The following is a 21,798-nucleotide window of genomic DNA, read 5'->3' on the forward strand; positions in this document are numbered from 1 at the left end:
AAAAATAAACTTGGATATTTGATTTACTGTCTCATTTTTTAAAATTACTAAAATTGATTTCTTATCCATGAATTTGATGAAAAATATAATTTTGAGTTAATTTAATTTTAAAATTATTTTTAACTATGTTTTCAACGTGAGATGAGAACGAAACATTACTTGTAATGGTGTGGACACCTCTCTTTAGTAGACGTATTTTAAACTCGTGAGGTTAACGACATATGTAACAGGTTAAAGCGAAAAATATATGCTAGCGGTGGACTTATACTATTACAATATATAATCTTTTAATCTTTCATTTAATGTTAGAAAAGTTCATATTCCCCATGTAATAATGGTAAAGAAAAACAACAATAATAATAATTAAAAAAAAAGATGGTAACCCATCTCTCTCTTCCTTAATCTCTATTCACTCATTTCAACACTTTATGTGTGAATTGTTTGGAAATCGATATATTTATGATATGTTATATACATGTTATAATATGTGAATTATATGATAATAGTTATAGTGCGATGTGTTCAATCATATATTTGAGATAAGATACAAAAATGATGCACTAAACGTAATGTAACGATAGGAGTCAGATATGTTCATGGAACATTGAGGTTAGGGTTCGTATCGAAGTGTTATGGATATGAGAGAGTGATAAAAACGATATGGTCACGATCGATTGATAAAAGAATACAATTTAAGTTATAGTTAGAAAGGGATAGGATTATGATAGATTAATAGAATGATAGCGTTAAGATACGCCATTGTAACGATATAACTAAGGTATCTTTATGTAACAATATGACTGTGATATGTAAAAGAACGTTAAGGGTATGTTAAATTAGGGAACGATATGACCACGAAGTGCTTACGATATGATATGATATGATTATGATATGACATGTGAATTGATATATCTAAACAATCCGTCATTCACATGTTATATTATATCATATCATAAACATCTCGTGGTCATATCGTTTTCTAACTTATCATAGCATTAATATTCTTATACCAGTTATAGTCATATTGTTACATGAACGTACCTTAGTTATATCGTTACAAGAACGTATCATAACGCTGCTATTCTATCAATCTATGAAAATCTTATCCCTTTCTATCCATAACCTAACCATATTTTTTTATCAATCGATTGTGATCATGTCATTTTTATCAATCTCTCATATCTGTAACACTTAGATAAGTAACCTAACCTTAACGATTCATGAACATATCATACTCCTATCATTACATTACGTCTAGTGCATCCTTCTCATTCTATCTCAAACATATCATTGAACCCATCGTACTATAAATATTATCTACAATTCACATATTATAATATATACATATCATATCATAAGTATATCGATCCTTAAACAATTCACACATATTAATAATATTAATAATATCATTTAATAAAATTTAAAATATATAAAAAATAGTTAAATATAAATTTAATTATTAAACTTCAATTTTTTTTTTTCATAAATTTTCAATTTAGTGTAAATTTTATTAATTAAATTTGATTATGCTTTATCTTTTTAATTCTTTGTCTAAGTCTTGAAATATTTATATAGTTTTTAATAATAATATCTTTTAATATTTTTAAGATATATATATTCTATTTAATATCTTTTAATAATTTAAAGATGTAATATTTTTTTTTTCTTTTTTTTTCTTCCTTTAATTATATTCAAAGTCTTCCCATTTTTTTATCCAAAATTATTTTAGCTAATTTTTAAATAAATTCTTAGGTTTTCTTTAACCATTCGTATAATTTTTTTTTCATTTAATCGGTAATTCAAAATTAATTTAATTGTTACTAAATTAATATCATTTAATAAAATAATTGAAAGACGTAAAATATCACTCATTTCTTGAAATATATATTTGCTCGTATGAAACTAGCTTAAACTTTTTTAGGTTAAATAAAAAAGATATGTATACAATAGTGACTTTAGGTTAAATAAAAATCTAAGGTCGCTACAAGGTTTCTATGAGAAGAGAAAAGTTACGACTCCACGTAGGGTTAACCCAAAGTTCATAAGAAATTATAACCAAACAAACAAAAGTCAACCAACTGTTCGGATGAAAGTTCCACACCGACTAATTAAGGAAATGATCATGAATTTATAAGGGGAGGTGTTGGATGAAAACCTAAAACAAAATCATGAGAACTTATACAAAAGTCTGACTAATTTTATGAATAAATTTTGTGACCATTTTTAACTCAATCTGAAATTAAATAAAATATGAGAGGCCCATTATAGGAGGCCCAATGGGCCTCGTGGGCTTTCGGCTCCTCACTTCTTAGTAGGTGAAGTCCAACTAAATTTAAATATATTATAGGAATATAAATATAGTTTTTTTTTTTTTTTTTAATTATCTCCCATGCTATTTAAATAAACTTGCGAAAATATGGATTTTAACGATCATTTAAAAAAGCACAAAATTAATACGAGCAATATTTTAATATATTTTCGGTTTCATTCACCTTCTTGCGACCCGCTCGAATCACATAGGATAAAAGGCTAAAAGATATTTTTTAAAAATAAATAAAATTTTGTCGCATGGCACTTTAGATGACTCGTAGATGATAAAAAGTAGGTGTACCATGCGTATATTTGGGTTGTACATTATGTCAATTGATTACGTAATTGTCAATTATATCATAGCTCTCGTCATGTCAAACATATGTCATATCATAAACATATATTTTCATTACATATAGCATAACATTCATATATCATGTTGTACATATATCATTTCATAAGCGTTCAAATATACGACCATATGACACATGCAAAGCCATGGGCACGTGTCATCATACAACAACATACAATTATAACCAGACCGATAATAAGATTACTTGGTTGACCTTAGCCGGCGTTTTTCTAAATTCAAGTACATTTGCTTTTCGTCCCTCAAAATTGCTCTAAGTATCGCCTGTTGTCGTTTTCTATTAGAACGTCCATCTTGTTTTGTAAATAAATCAAATTTCTTAACTCAATTTAACTTAAATCGAGGAATTGAACCTTAGACTAACCTCACCTGTTTTCCAAATATCTCACGTCAAATGAAATATATAACGAAATAACTCACAAAATTTAGGAGTTATTTATTTAGGGGAATCTAAAGACTCCATGAAATGAATCGCCCAAATATTTGGCAATCTGATGATTCCAAGCACAACTTAATTAGTAGTGAAAAGCGTTCGATGATTCCAAGCGCACAAAACGGTAAATTTGATCATGGTTTATGTTGTTTCCATTTGTCTACTCGCCGCTAGTGGGAACCTTGGTTTTATGAAGAAATTGTGATGTTGAGACTCACTATACAAGTGCTTTCGGCATCACAAGTGAGGGAGAGAGGTAAGCGGAGGAGCACGGTGGCCGAATCTCAAGTGGAGGAACGTCGAAAAGAGAAGCTTGGATTTGAAGAGAAAGAAAAAATTGGGTGAGAAAACGGGAGAGTCGGGTGAGGAAGAGAAGGGATCCACGGGTCTAGAGTCGGGTTCGAATTTGAAGCAACCCAACTCTACCTTGTCGAATCCACAACTTAGGAGCCTAGCGTCCAGACCACGAGATACGAACTACACACCCGAGACCAACCTGTTTCGATACACCTGTGGCTGTGTACACATCCCAGCCATTGCATGTGCACGACGTGTGCTTCCACCCCAGCTCGCTTGACGACTTGATTTGCAACTCGACTCAATGGCTCCGTCACTCGGCTTGGCAACTTATCTGACTCAATAAAGGGTATTTGGTACTATCTCCTATGTTTTGGACCCTCTTGGAGCTTATTTAAATAAGTTATGTGCGAGATTTTGTCTTGATACGATATCTTGGCAATATAGGTTGAAGCAAAAGATAAGGAGCGTTACAACCCAATTTTATGATTATTGAGTAAAGTCGATCCAGTCCAATCAAGTAAGTGATTCTAGTATTAGTTTCGTTAGAAAAACTATCTTATGTATCAGTTTGGTTAGAAAAACTATCTTATGTATGATGACACGTGTCTCATGACCCCTTCATGTATCATGTGATTGAATGTTATGTTATGTTGCTATGCTATGCAATGTAATGTTATGTTATGATATGATATTTTATGGTAGGATAAGTCTCTATTTTAAACAATATATATTTTTTATCTTTCAATTTTGTATCTAATAAATATTTGAACTTTTAAAATAATAAACCTTTAATATTTTAATTTTATAATAATAAATTCTTGCTTTTGTCTCAATATTTTATTTATTTATTTATTTATTCTTGCTAAATTAATAAAAATATTTTTATATTTTATATTTGGTCTTAAAATACCCTTAAATTATAAATTATAAATTAAAAATATCCTTAGTAATATTTATTTAAAAAATACCATTTAATTTTAAAAAAATATTTCAAAAAAAATATATATATTTTTTTTATTTTACATTTAAGTTTTCAAAAATTTTATTAATACTTTACAATTTTTAAACAAAATTTAAAAAAAAAAATCCTTTTGTAAGTACCACACTAAAAAATAATCAAGAACTTTCTTGAACGTTAAAAGTTTTGATAGATGATTTTCGTCCATACATAACAGTGATAATTTTTAAACTTTGTGGTATAAAGATAAAATTTATTAACGTTATTTTTAAAATTTCATGATTATTCTTAAAGCATAGTACTAAATAAAAGAGTAGTTTTTAGTTTTTTTTAAAAAGGTGGAGGGATATTAATAAAATATTTTAAAGTCGAAAAGTATTTTTAAAATAAATATTATTAAAAGTTTAAAAATATTTTAAAGATAAAATTGGAAAATTATGAATATTTTTATTAATTTATTAATATAAATCTCATTTAATTATTATTATTATTATTTTGAAGAAAATAAAGTAAAAAAAACACGTGGTGATAATGATAGTCTAACTTTTTTAATAATTAAAAAAAAGGAAGAAAAAAGGTTGAAAAAGCGAGTCCAAATTAAACACCGCCGGTGGGGCCGACCGCTAACGTCGACCGCCAACCGCCGACCTGCGACGGTGGAAACATCCACAATTTCACGGGATTTTTGCCGCCCCTCAATGTTTGTTAGCTGTTAAATGGATTTCCTTTTTTCTTTTTCTTTTTTTTTATTTCTTGACAAAAAAAAAAGTTATTATTATCTGTGGGCCCCGCGTATAATTCAATGCTACTGCATCGTGCCCGTCCATCTCTTCACCGCTACTGATCTGACGGCCTATGTCCCGAGTCAAAGTTTATCTAGATAGGTGTCGTTGACCATATAGGGAACATGTTTTTTTTTTCTTTTAAAAAATTAGTTTTTTTTTTTAAATAAAAATATATAATTTGAAAAACAATAATTTAAAAATAATATAATTGTCAAACTTTTGACTGGTGTTTTGCCACCTCCCCCCAATCTTAATCTAGGCGCTGTTTAAATTACCATTCTGCCCCTGCGCGTGCCCATTCCCTTTTTACCCTTTCTCTTTTTCTTTTAAAGTTAATTATTTATTTTTCTTTTACTTTCTAATAAATTTTGTGCTTTTTTAACCGATCTAAATTAATAAAAAAAAAAACCTTAAACTTTAGATTTTCTCTATATTAAATTTTCAAAAATTTCAATAATATTTCTCAATTTAAAAAATATAAATCTTTTTAAAAAAATTTAAATTTAAAAATAAAATAAAAAATATCATTAATTTTGGACGAAAACATTAAATTAATATTTCATTTCATAAATACCTTTTAACATTAAAAAGTGTGTTTTGAAAAATTTTATTAATATTCTTAATTTTTTAAAATTCCAAACCCTATTAATTTATTTTTTAAAAAAAATTCAAAAACTTCTTTTAAAGTTTTTCAAAATATTAAAAGATATCATTATCATTAGTATCATACTTCAAAAATACTCGTGAAAGTAACATTAAAAAAGGAAATGATTTATGAAGTGTCAATTGACAATATATTTTTTAATGTTTTTTTTAAAAAATTAATTAGGTTAATATTGTTTAAAAAATGAAAGATTTTAAAATATTAATAATGAAAGGTTAAGGGTATTTTTAAAATTAAAAAAAAAATGTATTTTTGACATTCTTTTTAAAATGTAAAAACTTTACCGAAACTTTTAAATAAAATACAAAATTTAGGGATATTTTTATTAACATAACCTATCTTTTATTATTTTATTAAAAAATAATTTATCAAAATAATTATTTTTTAGTTTATTTACGAGTTATCTTTCTAAATGAGTTTCACTTTTTGAGTGTGCCATTATTAGGTCGGTGAATTCATTTATATTCATATTTTTGCATGCATTTCACGACCATATTACAATGCCCCATATCTAAGAAATGAATTAGGATTTAGAATTTATATTCAATATCTAATGATACCGACAGTCTCCTGCATCTTTTACGACATGACACGTCTCTTACTCAATATTTGAGTGAAAACTATCATACTGACCAACACGAGTTCTTTCAGCATGTTTTGTCCTCAATCACACACTTTTTAGAAAAATTAACGTTAAGTCACCCAACCTATGATTGCTCCAAGCTAAATACGCACAACTTTTTACTCAAAACCAAATACACTTAACTATAAGGTTCCTATGATTGAGTCACCAAAAAAAGAAAATGCAAAAAACAACCTATTAAATCAAGTGGCTTGAAATGCAAATCTATATGATATCACACCAAAACGTTATAGAATGCAATACCAAAAATTATAATACGACAATCTTAAGAAATGTCGGACATTGAAATTACATATTAAAATTAAAACATATAGCAGTTTAAAAGTAAATTAAGCTGCAAGTTTAATTTGATCATATTCGGCGGATTCCAAAAATCAAAAGATTATATAATGAGTTCACTAGCACATATTGTCCACTGTGGCCCATTACGTATCGTCATTAGCCTTACGGTTTTAAAACGTATATGGTAGGGAGAGGTTTTCACACTGAATGCTTTGTTCCCCTCTCCTACCCAAAGTGTGATCTCAAAATCCACCCTCCTTCTGGGGCCTAGCATCCTCCGTGGCACATCACACAATGTCTTGCTTTTATACTATTTAAAATAGCCAAAACCCCTAATTAGTAGATATTATCCGCTTTGACCCATTACGTATCGTCGTCAGTCTCACGGTTTTAAAACGCGTTTGCTAGGGAGAGGTTTTCACACCCTTATAATAAATATTCATTCTTCTCTCCAACCCGTATGGGATCTCACAATCCACCCCTTTAGGGGCTAGCGTCCTCGATGACACGTCTCCCAGTATCTAGCTCTAATACCATTTGTAACAGCTCAAACCCACCACTAATAAATATTGTCCGCTTTGACCTCGTAACGTATCACTTTCAACTTCACAATTTTAAAACGTGTATGTTAGGAAGAGGTTTCCACGTGCTTATAACGAATGTCTCGTTCCCCTCTTTCCATGTAAGTGGGATCTCACAGTCAAATTTAGTATTGGGTTCTTGAATTTTTGATCAAATTTCAATGGTGTATGGCAAGTCAATTATGTAAAATAAATTAAGAAAATTGAGAGGCCAAATTTGCAAAACCTAGAAAATATAAGGACTAAAAAATAAAGAAGGGAGGGGTATAAAGGTCATAAGGAGGGGAATATGCTATTTTGGGAGAGCAATATTAAATAAAGATACTTTTTGTTAAATGTAATAATAAATATGTTTGTTTTGGTGAGAACTTCGACACTGTTCATTGGAGGCTCTTTGCTTTCTTTCTCCCTCTGTTTGCTAAACCAATTCTCAATCATTTTCCCTTTCTTTCTTTCACTGTTTTTGCTCTCCAAATCTTTGCTTAATCCTCCTCCCTCCATCTTCTTCCACTTCAATTCAATCTCACAAACCCCAATTTCTCATCCCATTCATTTCGCACTCCGTCGATCTGTTTACACTTACTTGCAACCTCTTGCTTTCTCCAGGTATGGATGATCGTTCCGTGTACTCTTTGAATTTGTTCCATTTCTTTTAATTATTATTTTTAATTCATTGAAAACTCCGCCACTGTTGAATTCTATCCGGATTGGCTTCATTTTCTGTTTCTGTTTTCTTGTCGGAAGATCAGATGGAGATGGGGTTTTTGTTGCTTGTTTTTGTGTAATCGGATGAAATGGTTCGTGGATTTTATCGCCGTGGAGATGGGGGGTTTTGTTTGCTTGATTTTGTTTGATTGGATGATATGGATAATGGGGTTTCCCCCAAAAGTTAGGGTAATTGAGCTTGTGGGTATGGTTAGAAGTTTGCGATGATTTCTTCTGTTGGTGTTGCTTTTTCTTGTCATTCTGAAGATGACAAGATTAATGGGTATACAGCTCTGAGGTTTACTTTTTAGTAATTTGCTGGAGCAGATTTATTTGGGATTTCAATTGTGAACTTGCTTTTGTTTTCGTTTTGGAAGGATGGATGTTCTCTTTTCTGGCAGCTGGATTGCTATTTGATTATTCATGGGGTCTATACGAGTTTCTTAGGAATTTCATTGTGTGATCCCACGTCGGTTGGAGGGAGGAACGGAATTTGTTGATTTTAAAATATTCTTTTAAATTTGTTGATTTTTTTTATCATCTCCGTCTTTGATTTGTATTTCGTGCAGAAGATAGGAAGTAAACAAAAATGGTGATTGAGGGCTTTAGTTGTATTTCGTGTATAGTTATTTCATGATGATATTTGAATATGAATGCACAAATAGTTAGCTTTTGTTTTTGGGTTTATTCATTTAGAACTTGTTTTATTTATGTCTTTTAATTTCTTTTAATTGATGGCTTTGTTCTATAATTTATTCTTTCTTTTTGCAGGTTGATTAAGAGTACGAGGCTTGTTTGCATTACTACCATCTTGAACATAAGATGGGGTGTTTCAGAGTTTCAAAGAGCAAGAAGAAAAATCATGCACAGAGTGTTCATGACAAACGGGTTAAGTCTAAAGAAATTGTGCCAACTATGCTGCCCGAACCCCAAATTTGTATCCGCACATTGCAGTCTGCACCACCAAGTTTTAACACCAGAGTGAAACCTGTACAACCAGCTAATGGAGCTGCTGGAAGTAGAGTACGTACATTGTCCGCCCCATCGACTCTCGATGTAGCAGAACAGGACGCTCTTTCATCAGTTGAATATGATGAAGCAGAAGAGTCAATTGGTAGATTCGGAATGAATAAGGAACAAAGATCCCCAAGTCCTCAACCCCTTCCTCTTCCATCACCCCAGATTATTGTGGCCTTAAAGAAAACTGGAAGCTTTAAATCAGTGGTGTCATCTGGCCCTCTGTATGCCTCTGGACCTTTACCACTACCACCTGTGGGAGCGGTCAGAAATTTTTCGTTTGAAGAAATATCTGCTGCTTGCCATAATTTTTCTGCCGAATCCTGTGTTTCAGAGACGTCTTCTTTAATGTATAAGGCTTCTTTTGGAGATGACGCGTCGACTTCAAAGAAGTTTGAAGCCACCGTTACTTGCCGTCATCCCTCAAACCAGGTGAGATATAAAGTCTGGTATATCACTTGTGCATGTTTCCATTTTGAATGGTCTATGTAGTTCATGAAATCTGATACCTCTGACAGCTCTTATTGAGTGATATGTAGACGAGTTTTGAAAGTTGGTTAGATTTAATTCTTCGTTACCGTCATCTGTTGATCAGACTCTTTGTAAATTACTCGTGTGGTCTCATTATGTTAGATTGGAGTCCATTCTTGTAGCTAGTGTTCTAGCTCCCGTTTATAATTTTTCATCCTTATTTTCTGTTTAAAAGCTTTCACCGCGAGCTAGCTTTCTACAACAAAAACTAGGACTGATCCTTTTATTCTCACACATCTATACATGATTTAGTTCGCACAAAAGCTCAGGAGTGTCATTTGGGCTTTTGACACATTTAAGTTAACTCAAAATGTATTTTGTACTGTCATTTAGGCTAGGGATAACTTTAGTTGATTTATATCACTGTGGTTGTGAAGCAACTGGAAATTCTTATGCACTTGCTACTCTATACAACAGGGTTTTAAGGAATTTGTTTCCGAGGTCAGTACTCTAGCATCCTTGCAACATCCAAACATATGTAAATTGCTTGGATTTCATGCCCATGAGGGTTCAGGGCAGAGAATGCTGGTGTACGAGAGGCTCTTTCACGGAAGCTTAGATCGTCTATTGTATGGACGATCAGATGGGCCTCCTATTGACTGGAATACAAGAATAAAGATTGCATTATGTGCTGCACAAGGACTCACTTTCCTGCATGAAGAGGGACCTTTTCAGGTGAGCATTTAGTGGTCCATTTTCTTGTTTTCCTCATTTGAATCAATACTACTTGAACCTAGAGTTGTTATTTTATAACTGATTTTGGATTGGAAGTGTTTCGATTGACCAAAATAATAACTAATAACATTCCGCACTCCCCATCCCAGCCAACATACACAGTCACTCTCAAGAAAAAAGAAAAAAACAGAGCGTTTTATTATTTTAAAGCTGAATGTGATCTTTATTTTACAGGCAATGTACAATGATTTTTCGACCGCCAACATACAAATCGACAAGGATTTTAGTGCCAAGCTTTCTGGATATGGATGTGTTGGACAGGTTCCTACACCCGAGTCAGACATCTCTAACAATTCTGTGGTGAGTTCTTGATTATAATAGTGAAATTTTACCTTTGATTTTCCATCATGCTATAGAATTTTTGGTGGTACATTCTATTATCATGGCTTCTTAAACCTTCATTTTTCGCTCAGACCAGTTTGAATGCAAGGCCGTTGATTGCTTTTCATGTTTTTACATATTCAGGCAGCAGCATATCTACCAATGGAGACATTGGAGAGGGGGCTGCTTACCCCAAAGAGCAACGCTTGGAGCTTTGGAGTCGTTCTTCTAGAATTGCTAACTGGGCGAAGAAATCTCGATTCTCGTTACCCAAAGGAAGAGAGGAACTTAGTTAAGTGGAGCAGACCGTTCCTCGCCGACGATGGTCGATTGTCGTTGATCATGGATTCTCAATTAAAAGGCCGCTTCCCAACCAAGGCAGCCAGGACAGTGGCTGACATTGCTCAAAAATGTATTCAGAAGGATCCCTCTGAAAGACCCACAATGAGAAATGTAGTTGAGCATCTGAAGACCATCCAAAATTTAAAGCAATCGAGCCGATTCCCTCTGCAAGAACCCTCTGCTTCCCCTGCAAAACAGATGCTAAGATCACCAAGCCTTGATGGATTCATTTCACCAGCAGCAGCCAGATTAAGTTTCTCGCCGTCTCCACCTTCTGGAATTCACCCATCTCTTTCACCTGGTGCGAAAACTTTCACTCCTACACTTCCGTCCCGGCTATGTTCAACCCTCTCCTTTGAGGATTTCGATCGACAAGAAAGGCGAAAATCATCTGCATCATCCCTTCGAAGACCTCGAATCGAAGGATACTGAGATTCTAAATTTATTTTATTTGTTTATTGTTTTTTAAACTTTTCTTCTTTGTTTTCTTCTCTGGTCTTCTGGTGATTGATTCAACACAATGTACAGCAGATGGGAAAAAAAAAAAAAAAAACATAAATATATGCTTATTTTTGTGTAGATATAGTTCTAACAATGTCATTAAATGTAAATTTTATATATTTTCTCATGCGCGAGTTTCAAACTATCTTCTTCAACCATGATTCTTATTTTCCCTCCAAAATTGAAGATTACTTATGTGATTAAGCTTTTGAGCAGGATGAGTGTTGGAGCAGATTGAAGATGCCATTCATTCAAGTCCCAAGCAAGCATGTCAAAAGGTTCTTGATTGTCGTCTTGTCTCAATCAGGTTTACCTGAAAAGTAGCAGCAGAAGAAGATAGGAACATGTGCTATTCCTTGCTTGCCCTGTTGACTCAATTAAAGGTAAGGCTGAGTATTGAACTCTGATTCACATGTCTATCTGTGGCCCATTTTTCCCATTTTGGTTGCTGATCATTGTTCTATTCTTTGTTGTAATGGTTTTACTCTGCAATTGAACATAATTTAATGAATAAGACGTTCATTTAATGAACGATTCGACTTCTCACCCGGGTTGAACTCAAAAAAAGAGGAAAAAGAGGGCTTGGAGTATTGTATTGTTATGAAACAAGGGGGTTTCACAAAAGCAAAAAGGTTTGACAAAGAACCATCAAATGTTTATTTGATGGTTCTTTACGTGATTCTTCCCACCAAACCCCAAATCCAAAACGTCAAAAAGATCAGAACTTTCTCATTGCTCCACCGGCGGTATCCTTGTTTCTATAACATCCTAACAGCCCTTTTCTCCTCATGACCCTTGAATCTCTCCCAATTTCCCTTCATCTCTTACGCCCTTAGCTTTTCTCTCTCTTTCTCTGCTTCTGTTGCTGCCAATGGAGTCGCTTTTGGTTCTCAATCCCACTCCTTCCCCCGGCCACCCATCCCCTTTGAAGTTCAGTAAGTCTGCTGCTGTTCCTGTCCGCTACCACCCCAATTCGTCTCTGCGGCTCGATCCCTTGATGGGTTATCGTGCTTGTAAGGTCTCCTCTGTCGCTAGCACTCTTACCCATAATGGGTTTCTCTCGCCGTATCGAAGGTGTGCGTTGTCTCAACGGGTTATGGTGTTTTCCGCGTCGCATGAGGAGTCGGTATGCTAAATTCTGTTCTTTTCTGTCACGGGTTAAGGTTTTTAAGCTAAAATTTGCATGTGATATGATATTTCATTTATTTTGAATGGAGACATGTATATATATACAAGTTCCTGCTTGATAAATCAAGATTTTGTTTATTTTAGTGAATTTTCAAGGTGATATAGTTGATTATATGCGTTGAATGTAGATTGATAGCCCCCTTTGTTTTTTTATTTGTATAATTAGCATTCAGAATCTCAAGGGGAGAAAGATGGAAAAGATATCAATTTTGATGCAGAAAAGCCACAAGAGTTATGGAAAAAAGCTTTAGATTCCTTCAAAGAACAAGCCCTGAAAATGAAAGCCATTTCAAAGGAAGCGTATGAGGAATACTCTGCGAAAGCATTAGTTGCTCTGAAAGAAACTTCTAAGCTTTTGAAAATTCAAGCTGATAAGGCAAAGAATGATTTGAACTTTATAATGCAAGAATGCGGTGAAGAATGTAAAGAATATATTGCCACTGTTGCAGAGAACTGTCCTGAAGAAGTTAAGGAGATTGTGGAAACATTTACTTCTCCAACTGCTGACTTAAGTGATATTTCAAAACTTCAAGACTTTCATTATGGGATACCATATGGTATGTATTACCGAACTTTATGCGAGGCTTGACGGAGTAGGGTCAGCCGTGACTTGTTTAATGGACATTGTTCTTGTGTCAATTTGTCTAGTCGTCACATGAGCTTACAAATCTCCTGCTGACCCCTTTTTTTTATTGCTAATGGTCTACAGGACTGGTCCTTTCTTGTGGTGGTTTCCTATCCTTTATGATAACCGGAAGCCTTTTTGCAGTTAGATTTGGAATGATACCTGGCGGTGCTTTGTTGGCCTTGAGTGTTTTAAGCTTGCAGTCATACAAAAGAGGACAATCACTTCCTCTTGCACTGAAGGGGCAGACAGGTCAGTTTGCCATTCATTCAATAACATAACATATGTAACATAAATGATTGTCACTATTTGAGTGGTGTGTTAGAGTAAGTGTGAGATCCCACATTTGTAACAGCCCAAGCTCACCACTAGCAAATAGTGTTTTAAAAACCTTGAGGGGAAGCCCAAAGAGGACACTATTTGCTAGTGGTGAGCTTGGGCTGTTACAAATGGACCAGAGCCAAACACCGGACGATGTGCCAATGAGGAGGATGAGCCCCGAAGAGGGGTGGACACGAGGCGGTGTGCCAATAAGGATGCTGGGCCCCAAAAGAGGGGTGGATTGAGGGGTCCCACATCGATTGAAGAAGGAGAATGAGTGCTAGTGAGGACGCTGGCCCCGGAAGGAGGGGGTGGATTGTGAGATCCCACATTTGTTGGAGAGGGGAATGAAGCATTATTTATAAAGGTGTCCCTAGCATACACGTTTTAAAATTTTTGAGAGGAATCGCAAAAAGAACAATATCTGCTAGTAGTGAGGCCGTGTAAGCATTTTGGTCCTTAATTCTACACCATTCAAACTTGTTTAACAATTCTTATTGGCAAATATTTTTCCTGTTGTCTTATCATGTTCATGTTTATTGAATTTTCATGTGCGTTCATAGTTCCTGCTCCGTTTTATGAGTTGCATTCTTTTTTAGTCCATCCGTTTCGAATCATCTAATCAGTTCAGTCTCCATCTCTTCTAGACTCTCTTCTTAGAACGTATTTTTAACCATTTCGAGATTTTTTTTGTACAACAGCAATTGCAAGCATTCTATTTCTTAGAGAGTTGCGCTTAGTGTTTCAGGTGAGTACTCGAGATACTAACTAAAGATGATCTTTACGTGGTAAATGATGCTCTCGAACCTACAGAATTTTCTAATGCTTTGTTTTTGTTTTTCTGTTTCTCAATGCAGAGACCATCATTTGTTAATCTCTTGACAACTTTGATCAGGTATGTCTTTTCTTTCTTCTTTCTTCTCATGTTCACTATTGCTTCTTTTGGATGGATGCCAAGAAACCAATCTTGTCGTTGACCCAATCACGATATTAATAGATCGGACCTATTAATGGATCAGCTTGGTCAACCCAATCACGATATTAATGGATCCGACCTATTAATGGATCTACTATGAAGGGTTTGTTGGCTGTTGGCTGAGACATTTCTTTTTTGTGCAGTGCAACTATGGTCTTACTTTACGTTCGTAGGATCATGCTGAACGCTCGCATCAAAAAGCAAAAAGATTTTTAGTACAGAATGAAAAACGGTTTTATAGATGCCAACGAACTTATTAATACTAATGGGAAGACTCTTCTCTTCATTCATTGCTCGGGCGAGATAGTAGAAGCTACAAGCTCGAGAGTCCTAAACAAACCCTAAGAAAAATATGGTAGATGTTTTAATGCTAGAGCATGGTCGTGATAGTTTTCACAATCCAAACTTGATCTTATGTTTTGAACTGGTTTCTGTAAGTGTCATAATAAACTCTAATGAAAACCACATTCAAATTGTTCTTCCTCTGAATGTAAACATTCCAAATCAACCAAGTCTCCATTAGGACAAAGGCAACAGCTTGGTTACAACGCACAAACAAGAGATGAGTATAATGCAAAGGTGTATGTGAGTGTTCATTCCTTATGTTGATGCGTAAAAATGTCTCCAATCTTTACAAGGGTTAAACAAACAAAATTAAGGAACAAAAAAAAAAGCCCCTATTATATACTTCAATTCAATCTCTCCTTTTTATCTCAGCACCCTAATGTCATATGATACAGTATATCAGAGAATTCGATTTCATCCTTCCCCACCTCCATTCCAACCAAGAACAAAACATATAACCCTACGACTCGAGATCCCTCCATCCCTCCTTGACCCAACCATAGACATTTCGTATGGTGGGGCATTCCACTGTCTCCCATCTGTATATCGCACCCGACTTCGAACTCTGTGATCCAAGTGATCCAACTCTCCCAATGCAGGTCATGTCTGAGGACGAGTTTTAAATTTGCATTATACGACCTTCTAAAGCAACTTGAGCCTTCAGAGTAGATATCTATTAACTAAAAGAATTCATCTCCGTCCAAGGACAAATGCATCACTTGGCATGTCTAACCTTCAAAGTTACAATCACGCATGTGCTCACCACAGGGAAGCCATCTGCAAATAAGTTTTTGCTCACAAAGATGGTAGAATAGACATGTGTTAATTGGAATCTCGACCTTGCTTTGAACTAAACTGTTCACGACCTTTTCGTTTTCTCAGTACCTCGGCTTCTCTGGCTATCTGAATATCCGAGGGCCAGAATCTTTGGTGCACAACTTTAAAAAGATAGCGTGGAAGCAATGCAACAACTATTATGAGCAATATAGATAACCAATAGGTTGGGGACTTAGCCAGATGAAAGATCGTCCTGCAAAACAACAAAAAAAGGTTATATCTGCAAGTAAATCAGACGAACTCGTTGAATTTGCAGCACAAATCAGACGAGATAACCAAGATTCGGTACAGGAAGCCAACCAGTAATTAGGAAAAACGGGTATCGAATCCAACACCACCATGCATGCGTACGTTATGACTATGGATCCCCAGACTGCAGCATGTGTAATATATACCCAACGTTGAACATCCATCGCTAAGTGAACATTCACAAGGATAACAACAGCTATGGTCCACAAACTTCCCAAGCTCCATATATCAATGGAACTCTCCTTGTAAATGAATAATGGCACATAGAAGAGAACAAGACTCTGCCAAAGGGTATCAATCATTGTGAACCAAAAGAGCCGCAAATTGTATGCCTCCTGTCTATGGCCAGCACCATAGAGCTTAGGATATTGGAGTAGGGTTTTGTGACTCAGGTCTTTGTCCAGAATACCAACAAAAATAGTGGGGATAGACGTATAAATAACAGAGTAAAACACACTACTCCAATCAGTCAAAGCTGAAGTTGTTGAGAATGCTGTGCATAGAATGTACCTAAGAAATACAAAACAAAAAGGCACATCAATAATGCATAAATTTCATCAACAGAAGATATAATGTTTCAGAGCCATGAACCTGTCCCTTCTTCATGTTCCAGATCTGGAGAGAAGGGAGGTCATTGATTTCCTTTTATAGCACAAATTATATTTTCCATTTTGAAGTATTTTACTCTCTAAGTTCGTTTGACGACATATAGTATTAAAGGAGACCATGAAAGCAGTTCAATGTCAATGGTTCGGGAATTGGAAAGCATGTATCCAGTCTATGATGCAAAAAGAAACCATACCAGAAGAGCATCAAGACGAAAACAGCATTGCGGTAGAAGTTGTATAGAACCATGTAGCCTACACGTTGATAGTTCCAATGTCCATGCACTAGAAGTAATCTTTTTAAAAAGCGAAATTGTCCCATGGCAAAATCAGATGCCATTACCGCTTGACGCCCTTCCTGTCCACATATACCAACGCCTACATCGGCCATCTGAATCATTGAGACATCGTTGGCCCCTAAAATAATTGCCATTGGACAGCAGATGAGTGTAGCACATAAAGCATTTGTCAGTTATACTCACAGTTATACTCAACAAACAAAGGTATAATCTATGATATTTTGGGAGTTAGAGAAGAAATTTACCATCGCCAATTGCCAATGTCATATCATCAGTTCTACTCTTAATCAGATCAACAATTCCAGCTTTCTGCAAAGGAGCGACACGACAGCATAGCACAACGTTGCATGAAGTTGCAAGCTCAAAAAGCTGCCATAAAATAGGAATCATTCCAACAATCATTAACAAGTCATAAAGTATTAAAGCAATATTGATGATGCTAAAATGTATAGGTTTTCAAAGGTAATAACAAGATTCTTGCCTCTGACTCCAATTCCTTTTCCAAAATGTACACCAAACTGTTTCCATCAATTATTAGAGCTAGTGGTTTATCAGTCACTTCTTCTTTCTCTTCATTAAAATCTGACATACTGGATGTCTTTGGTGTATCATGGCGTTTATTCTCACAATTCATCTTCTGTGTTTGACTTCTGCCTTGTGTTGATTTAATACCATATTTTGCTATAGCATCAGCTAAAAGTTTCCTGCAATCATACTCGGAACTTCCATTGACAATAATTGACTGCATATCGGGAGTCAGCAATTTGCAGGAGAGACCGATTGATATGGCTGTCTCCTGCTTATCTCCAGTCAGAATCCAGACCTTTATTCCAGCCTGCCGAAGAGATTCAATGGCTTCGGGTACACCGTCTTGAAGCTTGTCCTCAATAGCAGTTGCACCCAAAAGCTTTAGATCACATTCTATAAGGGCTGCTGTCTGACGTAGTTTTACTGCTCTTTCAGTCAGTGAAGTGCTAGCATCCTCATATCTGCTCTGCCACAGCTCAAATTCAGAATCTTCCAAGTCTCTGGCAGCAACTACAAGTGTTCGCAAACCTTCCATTGAATATTCACTCAAATGGCGTCGAGTAGCATGCTTGATAAATTCTTCCCTATCAGAGTCATTGCCTAAAATACTCAACATCGAAGTATCGGCACCTTTTACCAGCACCTTTATAGTATTGTCAGGGAATCTGATGACAACAGACATTCTTTTGCGAACGCTATCAAACTCATGTAAACCCAAAACATCCAACCTAGAATCACAAAAAAGAAAGACATGATGTAATGTTGTATAGCAAAACCGTCATAAAAATGGTCAACACAACAAAACAGGGTAGGAATAGAAAATAATCAGACAAGCTAAGAAATAAAATTAGAAAGCAAGGGATTATCTACCTTAAGTTCTCACCATTGACATCTATAACAATATGCCCAGACGTGCGCTCAAAAAGGGTATATCCATAAGCAGCGGCTGCAGCAACTAGTGCCTGCTCGTCAGGGGATTCCCCCTGATAACCAATAGTTTTGACATCCTCGTGCAATTCACCATTTTCATAACTAGATTTGTCATCCATGAGAATGGGAATTACAGTATTGCATGCAGCCAATGTAAGAAAAAATTCATGTGCAGCAATCTTTTCGTCTCCATTTAGGTCCTTGTGCAATAATTGGACAAGTTCGGTATCAACAGCAACTTCAGATTTAAGTTTCCTCCTCCTCCCCCCTATAGCTGCTGTTGCAAAAGATCACACTAGATGAAGGAAAAAGAAAGAAAACACATGATACAGAATTTCATCTACCAGAAGGTTTTGATTACTCTAGGAAGAACACCACAGGACATAGGCTGGCCATATAATTGGAAATCATGCTGACACCAAAAACTAGAGCTAATTTTATTGTTATCAGAAATGCAAGTAAACCTAATTCTTATTAGTTTTGGAAGTCATGTGCCAACCCCTGCCTTTTAAACTCTGAAGATTATAGATATTCCTTATACCATACAACTCAACAGTAAAAATGTTATAATAGTTTGTAAAATTGAGATGTTACGGAGGTCACCGACAAATCTTGTTATGTTTATACCAAGTACGAAGAAATTACCCAACAGTATTAGTTCAATTCAAGAGTTCATCTAATATATACTTGTAACTACAACCACTTAGGACAGTAAATTAGAAAAAATGCAAGATCTCCCCAAAAAAATGTAAGCTCAATAACAAACACGCATTGAACAACAAAAGATAGAGATCAGAGTAAAGAAATTTAGTGCACTTAGTTAGCATGTTGGGCAAAAAATAATAATAATAATAATAGCAATAAAAATAATACTTGAAACATTTTTCAACCACCAAGCTAAAAGAAATCCAGAAACATTAACCAATGGCAATTGCATTGGCAGCTTATAGGAGTTATCTTTATGAGCTCACTCAAACATGGATTACAAAATTATGATGATGGTAGCAATGAATTCATTTTCGTACCTGGAATGGAATACATTGATGCATAACCCCCAGTCAAGTTGTTCCCGTAATTCTTCCCGTACACACTTGCTTTTTTAAATTCCATCTTATTTTCAGTAAGTGTTCCTGTTTTATCAGAAAATACGTAGCGAACTTGACCAAGATCCTCATTGATATTCAATGATCTACACTGAAACCTTGAGGATGAGTTTCTGCAGTACATGTGCTTATCTTCAATCATGAAATATGACTGCCCCAGTCTCACCATCTCCATTGTAATATAAAGGGATATCGGTATCATAATCTGGAACACTATAATAGAACTCAAAAAGGAGAAAAAGGTTTCCATAGGTATTCCATAAAACCTGTACTTCTTACCATCGTCGGCCCCATTTGTGAAATACCTTTTCCTATAATATGGCAAGGTATCAAGCTGTTCCTTGTGCCGAACAAGCCATAACCCCATTCCAAGGGCCACAACTAGACACATGACAAAGAGGAAGATTGACAACCACAATGTTTCCCTGTTCATGTAACCCTCCAGTTTACTTCTCTTGGCAGGAGACATTGCACTGTTTAACATGGCTTTTGTCTCTTGTCCGGCATAGACAACCACCCCAATAATCCATTCAGTGTTCTTCAGCTGACAACCACGCAAGACTATGTTTGACTGGCTGAGGGGAAATTTATGGTTGTTGAACTCCATATTGGCAGTGAACTCATAAATGTTCCTATTAGGTTGTTCACATCGAATAAGACCAGAATATGAACACCCCTCAGCTACTGCAAATGCTGTTTCCTGCCTAGCATACCTTGTCTTCAAGTTTGATTCACCGTCCAAATTCATTGTTTGTATGTAAGCAAGGCCACTAGGATCACTTGTCCCCAATAAAACCATGTCACAAGGAATGACCTCGTCTGCACAGATTTTCACAACTTCACCTGCTCGTATTTTTTTCCACACTTTCAATCGGAATTCATCAGATTGAAGCACGAGAGCCTGTCTATTGTTCTCATTACGATCAGATCTATGTCTACGCCAATCCTCATAGCCATCTTTAATAGCTGTAACACATAGCACAAACAGGAGGGGAAAAAGAGATACCGTTCTCCCAAAGACTGCCAAAGGTGGAAGCTGGTTAAGAGCTGCAATAGCAAGAAAATAAAGATAGGCAACCCTATGGAACTGAATAAAGAGATTCTTTGGCAAGAAGGTAATCAATGTATATTTGCTGGTGGTTATCTCATTTCCTGTGAACTCATACTTATCATTAGTTCTCCTTGGATCATTGATGTATATCAACCTTGGATTATCGTCATGCTGTAAATTATCCTCAAACTGTATACTTTTATGACGACTTCTTTGTGCCTTATGTAACTTCTCCTGGACCCTAGAGAGTTCAAAGCTTTCAGGGTTATCATTAATATTATGTAGCTCCATTGCACCCCACTTGACCAGGCGTCTTCTATCCTGGGTGGGGTATGAAAAAGGAAACTGCTGAGGAAAACAGAGGAGCCAACAGTATAAAACTGCCTCTTCCTAGATAGCGAAGTGGAACTTCTTGAGACAATTCTCACTACTCCAAGTGTTATCTCCAAAAGGGCTGACGCAGTTTTCCTTCACATCCACAATGTCATTCTGAGAATCGTCGTAACTGGAAGAGGTAAAAGAAGCACTGCGACATAGACAACCAAAGGAACCACGATTTTGAGATGGGGATTCTGATGAAGCCAGCAGGGGCTGATCAGATGTCATAAATATCTTTTAACAACATTGCGTAGTCTCACATGCAAATCAAACGAATCCCCAGCACACATTAAACCTTTCATCCCAAATCCATCCAAGAAAAACACAAAGAACCAAAAGAATTTGAACTCCATTTCACTAAGAATCCGCATCCCATTATCCTCCTAAACCCATATTCTTGTTCTACCAACAATCAGTTCCCTCTGAATAACGTCCACGCCTCAGCAGACTAAATATCAGCACGATTCAAACGAAATATTTTAAAAGAATCCCTAAATCTCTGTGCCTGGAAATGAAGAAGACAATGAAATATAATGGAAGGGCTTAGCAATGGCGACACATTCAGATTCCTGCCTTTCCCTGGAACACTGTTTCCAAATTGATGACAGAAGTGACAAACTAACATGCAAGAAAAATCAGATCAGAGACCCGCCTTCCAAAATCTCCAACAGAGGCCCACAGAAATCTGATCGAAGGGGGAATCAATGATGCACAAACAGCTCGATTCGATGGAGTATTGACAACACCCTCTCGTGGATCCAAATATCAACGCCACCCTACGATTCGCCAAGCACGCAATGCCAAAAACTAGAAATCAAATGAGACAAACGCGAATTAATAACCAACCCTAGACTTGAAAAACAACCCCCCTTCCGCCCAATTTTC

The 21,798-nt window shown here is 35.5% G+C and overlaps 3 protein-coding genes across 3 annotated transcripts; 2 read left to right on the plus strand and 1 right to left on the minus strand.

Annotated features, from left to right (window-relative positions):
* Positions 1–7,678: 7,678 nt before the first annotated feature.
* Positions 7,679–11,556, plus strand: LOC111478209 (probable serine/threonine-protein kinase PBL1). Its single transcript, XM_023122371.1, has 5 exons — positions 7,679–7,932; positions 8,803–9,480; positions 9,997–10,254; positions 10,489–10,614; positions 10,780–11,556. Exons 2-5 carry the CDS (start codon positions 8,854–8,856, stop codon positions 11,407–11,409), a joined length of 1,641 nt encoding a protein of 546 aa, XP_022978139.1. The 5' UTR covers positions 7,679–7,932; positions 8,803–8,853; the 3' UTR covers positions 11,410–11,556.
* A 334-nt stretch (positions 11,557–11,890) lies between these two features.
* Positions 11,891–15,246, plus strand: LOC111478274 (protein FATTY ACID EXPORT 3, chloroplastic-like). The gene is made up of 6 exons (XM_023122457.1): positions 11,891–12,604; positions 12,833–13,223; positions 13,376–13,543; positions 14,314–14,360; positions 14,470–14,507; positions 14,732–15,246. The coding sequence occupies exons 1-6, from the start codon at positions 12,350–12,352 to the stop codon at positions 14,802–14,804; spliced, it is 972 nt and encodes a 323-aa protein (XP_022978225.1). The 5' UTR covers positions 11,891–12,349; the 3' UTR covers positions 14,805–15,246.
* Positions 15,158–21,141, minus strand: LOC111477724 (phospholipid-transporting ATPase 1-like). The gene is made up of 8 exons (XM_023121603.1): positions 20,995–21,141; positions 19,407–20,925; positions 18,322–18,658; positions 17,405–18,179; positions 17,169–17,292; positions 16,822–17,041; positions 16,071–16,529; positions 15,158–15,963 (listed from the first exon to the last, which is right to left on the minus strand). Exons 1-8 carry the CDS (start codon positions 21,139–21,141, stop codon positions 15,756–15,758), a joined length of 3,789 nt encoding a protein of 1,262 aa, XP_022977371.1. The 3' UTR covers positions 15,158–15,755.
* Between the last annotated feature and the right edge of the window lie 657 nt (positions 21,142–21,798).

The sequence above is a fragment of the Cucurbita maxima genome, unplaced genomic scaffold, assembly GCF_002738345.1.
Source record: "Cucurbita maxima cultivar Rimu unplaced genomic scaffold, Cmax_1.0 Cma_Scf00004, whole genome shotgun sequence".
NCBI lineage: Eukaryota > Viridiplantae > Streptophyta > Magnoliopsida > Cucurbitales > Cucurbitaceae > Cucurbita > Cucurbita maxima.

What these genes read in the sequence shown, in the direction of transcription:
- LOC111478274 (XM_023122457.1), top strand. Translation starts at nt 12,350, where the DNA reads ATGGAGTCGCTTTTGGTTCTCAATCCCACTCCTTCCCCCGGCCACCCA. An exon ending in TGCACTGAAGGGGCAGACAG is followed by an intron (nt 13,544 to 14,313) that starts GTCAGTTTGCCA and finishes TTTGTACAACAG; the next exon opens with CAATTGCAAGCATTCTATTT. An exon ending in AGTTGCGCTTAGTGTTTCAG is followed by an intron (nt 14,361 to 14,469) that starts GTGAGTACTCGA and finishes TTCTCAATGCAG; the next exon opens with AGACCATCATTTGTTAATCT.
- LOC111478209 (XM_023122371.1), top strand. Translation starts at nt 8,854, where the DNA reads ATGGGGTGTTTCAGAGTTTCAAAGAGCAAGAAGAAAAATCATGCACAG. An exon ending in ATGAAGAGGGACCTTTTCAG is followed by an intron (nt 10,255 to 10,488) that starts GTGAGCATTTAG and finishes TTTATTTTACAG; the next exon opens with GCAATGTACAATGATTTTTC. An exon ending in ACATCTCTAACAATTCTGTG is followed by an intron (nt 10,615 to 10,779) that starts GTGAGTTCTTGA and finishes TTACATATTCAG; the next exon opens with GCAGCAGCATATCTACCAAT.
- LOC111477724 (XM_023121603.1), bottom strand. Translation starts at nt 21,141, where the DNA reads ATGACATCTGATCAGCCCCTGCTGGCTTCATCAGAATCCCCATCTCAA. An exon ending in AAAAGGAATTGGAGTCAGAG is followed by an intron (nt 17,293 to 17,404) that starts GCAAGAATCTTG and finishes ATTTTATGGCAG; the next exon opens with CTTTTTGAGCTTGCAACTTC. An exon ending in CCCGTTTTTCCTAATTACTG is followed by an intron (nt 15,964 to 16,070) that starts GTTGGCTTCCTG and finishes GTTGTTTTGCAG; the next exon opens with GACGATCTTTCATCTGGCTA.